This window comes from Lactuca serriola, chromosome 4 (assembly GCF_051521515.1).
Source record: "Lactuca serriola cultivar US96UC23 chromosome 4, Lser_US96UC23_V15, whole genome shotgun sequence".
Classification (NCBI taxonomy): domain Eukaryota; kingdom Viridiplantae; phylum Streptophyta; class Magnoliopsida; order Asterales; family Asteraceae; genus Lactuca; species Lactuca serriola.
In genome coordinates, this window is record NC_136411.1 from 23,078,176 (window position 1) to 23,082,914 (window position 4,739).

Consider the following 4,739-nt stretch of genomic DNA (forward strand, 5'->3'; position numbering starts at 1 on the left):
TGTTGAAACTTGGAATCAAGATTATAGTTGATATATCTTCATAATTGATAATTTAATTGTAGGTTGTTGTTTGTTGACTATTGTTGAAACTTGAAATCAAGTTTATAGTTCATATATTTTGATTGTAGGTTATTAAAAGTTTTTTCAAATGACATTTAGATGTTGGAGACAACAATGGTGAAGGAACTTCCAAAAAAAATAGGGCTAATGAAAGTAATCAAGTTCCACAGACTAATCAACCAATGCCAAAACCTCAAGAAACACAATCTAATGAACCTACTCAAGTTCCACAAACTAATCAACCTATGCCAAAACCAAAAGTGACACAATCTTTTGATTTGAATGATCTTCTTTCGGACCCGGGGGATAGGCCAAAGATTACATCTTATAATCCTAATCAAATGGATGAAATAAGGAAGGCATATTTGATTAAAGGGTCTTGTCAACCAAAGGGGCATAATTTTGAATATACATTATTTAGTAATAAGCCAAGACGTTTTGTTGTGCAATGGTTTACTGATTTTCCATGGTTAGAATATAGCATAAAAGATAAGAAGGCGCATTGTTTTTGTTGCTACTTGTTTGGAGATATGGTAGGGGAACAAGGTGGAAGAGATTTATTTATAATCGAAGGCTTTGACAATTGGAGTAAAAAATGCTCATTCCGGAAACATATGGGTAATATTCAAAGTTATCACCATAAGGCCCAAGAAAAGTGTGATTTGCTATTGAGAAAAAACCAATCTATCGGTGAAGTCTTGCATAAGCAAACAAAACTTGAGACAAGTAATTATGAAATTCGGTTACGTGCTACAATTCGTAGTTGTAGATTTTTATTGAAAAATGCATTACCATTTCGTGGACATGATGAGACGGAAAAATCTAATAATAAAGGACTTTTCATTGAAGTCTTATCTTTGATCAGAGAAGATAATGAGAAAAATTTTAAAGTTAAATTAGAAAATGCTGCAAAAAATGAAAAGCTGACTTCTCCCACTATTCAAAAAGTATTGTTGATTACTTTTCAAAAGAGATAATCAAGTCTATTTGTGATGAAATTTGGTAAAGATATGTTTGCTATTTTAGTTGATGAGTCTAGTGATGTTTCCAAAAAAAACAAATGACAATAGTTTTGAGATATATTGATAGACTTGGGACTGTAAAGGAAAATTTTATTGGAGTTGTTCACGTGTTGGATACATCTTCTTTGACTCTTAAAGCCGCCATTGATACCGTATTTTCCAACAGTAACTTAAGTATGGCTCAGGTGAGAAATCATAATATATTTATTCCTTTAAATTTTAATACGATATTAGTTTTATTTTTTATTTCTTATAGTTTTTTTATTAATTATTTTAAATATATAGGTGAGGGGACAAGGTTATGATGGAGCAAGTAATATGAGTAAGGCATTCAACGGTTTTAAATTTTTGATTTTAAATGAAAACAATTCTACACATTATATACATGGTTTGCACACCAACTTCAATTAGTGGTAGTGGCGGTTGCAAAGAAACATGATGATGTTGATGAATTCTTTGAATAATTAGCTTTGGTGGTTACTGTCGTTTGTGGGTCTTGTAAGAGAAAAGATATGATACGAGAGATGCAAAAAGAAAGAGTGGCAACTGAAATTGGTAGTAGTGAAATTGAACCAGGAAGAGGGTTGAATCAAGAGATTTCTCTTGTACGAGCTGGAGATACTAGATAGGGTTCACATTTTAGAACAATTGTAAGTTTGGTGAAGTTGTTTGCAGAAGTTGTTGTGGTACTTAAATATGTCAGAGAGAAAGGGTCTACTTTATCTAACCGTAATCAAGCAAATGGTATTTTGTCATATTGCAAGACACTTGATTTCGTGTTTCTTTTGCACTTGATGTTGGAAATTCTATGCCTCACAGATACCTTGTCAAAGCATCTTTCAAAAAAAAGATCAAAATATTTTGGAAGCGGCTTCGTTAGTAAAAGGGACAAAGAAAGCATTGCTAGTTTTTAGAAAAGATGGGTTTCCACAAATTTAGAAGAAGGTATGTGCTTTTTGTGAAAAGCATAGTATTGGAATTATGGACATGACGGAATATTATGTTACCCCACGCAAGCGTAGGACCAATAAGACTAATCAACATCATTTTGAAGTTGTGATTTTTAACACAATTTTAGATATGCACATTCAAGAATTTGGGGATAGATTTAGTGAAGTTAGCACGGAGTTGATGGAGAACATGGCGGCTTTGAGTCCTTGTGACTCGTTTTCTAGTTTTGATAAAGCAAAGTTGTTAAAGTTAAGTGAGATATACAAAAACGATTTTGACGATTTAGAAAGGGCACAACTTAATGGGCACCTTGATATCTATTATCACTCTTTGCTCCATGATGATAGATTTTTCAACTTGAAGGAAATTGCAGACCTCTCTCGTTTGTTGGTGGAAACCGGGAAGCACCTCTATTTTCCTTTGGTTTATAGATTATTAAAACTAGCTTTGGTTTTGCCCGTCGCAACTGCAACCGTTGAACGGTGTTTTTCTGCAATGAAGTTCTTGAAGACCAATTTGCGTAATAGAATAGGTGATGATTTTATGAACGGTGTTTTGATTTGTAGTGTAGAAAAGTAAGCACTAGAGAATGTTAAGACTGAAAATGTAATTAGTCGCTTTCGTAAAATGAAAGATCGAAGAGGTGATCTTTAAAATGTAACGTTGTTATGGAAGTTGAACTTTATATTTAATGAAATTTCGTTTTTTTTCTTATTATATATTACACAAAAAAAAAAATCGGGATACCCCTTTATTTTGACTCTGGCTCCGCCACTGCTGGGTGAGCATCCGACTGAACCATAACCGATTTAGTGGAATCAAGTGGACCGAAACCAGGCCGTTTAGCCTATATCGGTGATGGTACCAATTTTCTGGGTTGGAACCAATATAACTTATTATTTATTACGTATAACTTAATAAAGTCATGATCTCTTATCGCAACAAAGTCCAAACGCTTCGGTACTTTACCTAGATCCATTTCATACACGGGATCTATCAAAAATACATAAAGAAATAAAGTGTTTATATAATCTAAAATGAAGTAGAAAGAGTAAACTCATGCTCAAACAAAAAACAATTTATCTATGATATACTTTGGTAACCAAAATAGGTGTATGTATAGTCTAAAATAAAATATAAACAGTAAATTAAATGTTAGAAAAAAAATCATGACATGTAACCTTAAACAAAGGAGTTAGCATGTTTAGATTAGGAAATGATTTTGGCTCTTCAAATTTCGGGTTGGTCTTGGTTAATGGTTATTTTACTCGGTATTGATGGCATCAAAATCAGTTTGAAACCGTAACTGATTAAGCCACATATGGATAACTAATAATTGGAGTGTATTCTCATAATAGGTTTCATTCCGATATGGATCAGTCCAACCAGGTTAAATGCTCACTCCTAATACAATGTTTTAAATATATGATTGTTGTCATAATATTGAAATAATTCAAGAAATTTTTTCCAGTAATTTTATATAAATATAACTTTTGTTTAAAGAATAACATTTCTTGTTATAAATATAACAATCATGCAACTATTGGAAATTTTTATTTAAAAGTTTAGATGATATGAAAATATTGTTTTAAATATAACATACTAGCTTATAGGCTTTAGAAACTACAGTTATAAAAATAATTAAGTTATAAAAATAATTAATTTTTATAGTAAAGTTCATAATTATTAATCAATTATTTTCAATAAATTATTAATTAAACATGTTTTTGTAAGATTTTCAATATAGAAATACATTTAATTATCCGCAGTCATAAACCAAACTTATTCAAAGAAAAATTTAATTTCTTCTAAAAATTAGGAGTCAAATAACTAGTTGTCTAACTTATTATCAACATTAATACTTTTTTAAACAATAAAAAATGATGAGAAAATAACAAATGTCGTTTTTATAAAGCATTTGAAAATAAGCATAAATTACATGAAAATGACGAGTGACACTAATGACTATTTTTTTACTAATATACCAGGATTTGCCATAATAATATGCATGGAAAACATTGTTTTAAATATAATATATTTTCGAAAATGCTCAACAAATTCATTTAAAAGTATAGGATAATATGAAAACACCATTACTTCTAACTTATTTCTTCTAATGTGGACAGATTTTCATAATGTATAAGATGTTTGCATATTTTAGATTTTCACAAATTCTTTTGGCTTCTCTCGTTCAATTTGATTATTCTTCTAAGGTTTTACTCCAAAGTTGGTCGTTGACGCCGAACTTTAAGAAAATATCTTTTTAAATCATATATGTATATATTTATGAATAATAGTATAAAATACATATAAAGATATTAATTATATATAAATTTGTTGTTTTAAATCACGTCTTATAAATGACATGACTCATCATGACTTGTAAAAGATTGAGGCTTGACATTATAACCGAGTCATGCCTAACATTATTTAGAACATTAGAGTTTTTTGTTCTTCCATATAATTTTCTCAAGAATTATAATTATCAAAATTATCATTTTTATCAACATCCATGTGATCATCAGTAATACGTGATAATAAAACAAACAGTGTATTTTTCATATGAATATGACGAAATTTATCAGTAATTTTAATGCAATAAAAATTATGCCATACCTACGAAATAATAAAAACTTAAAGATACAATATTGTGGATGAGGATTTGTATTGAGTAACAAACGATTGAATCGGTGAAGAAAAAAAACA

The 4,739-nt window shown here is 29.9% G+C and overlaps 1 protein-coding gene across 1 annotated transcript; it reads left to right on the top strand.

Annotated features, from left to right (window-relative positions):
- The first annotated feature begins 242 nt into the window (after nucleotides 1-242).
- On the top strand, nucleotides 243-2,612 carry LOC145098117 (uncharacterized). The gene is made up of 5 exons (XM_079035789.1): nucleotides 243-1,012; nucleotides 1,150-1,267; nucleotides 1,368-1,419; nucleotides 1,551-1,687; nucleotides 2,022-2,612. The coding sequence occupies exons 1-5, from the start codon at nucleotides 243-245 to the stop codon at nucleotides 2,610-2,612; spliced, it is 1,668 nt and encodes a 555-aa protein (XP_078891915.1).
- The last annotated feature ends 2,127 nt before the right edge of the window (nucleotides 2,613-4,739 follow it).

Bases quoted from the DNA above. Each gene is read 5' to 3' on its own strand.
- LOC145098117 (XM_079035789.1), top strand. From the start codon at position 243: ATGCCAAAACCTCAAGAAACACAATCTAATGAACCTACTCAAGTTCCA. The intron at 1,420-1,550 runs GTTTTAAATTTT...TTGAATAATTAG, and splicing joins TATGAGTAAGGCATTCAACG to CTTTGGTGGTTACTGTCGTT. The intron at 1,688-2,021 runs GTACGAGCTGGA...CCACAAATTTAG, and splicing joins TGAATCAAGAGATTTCTCTT to AAGAAGGTATGTGCTTTTTG.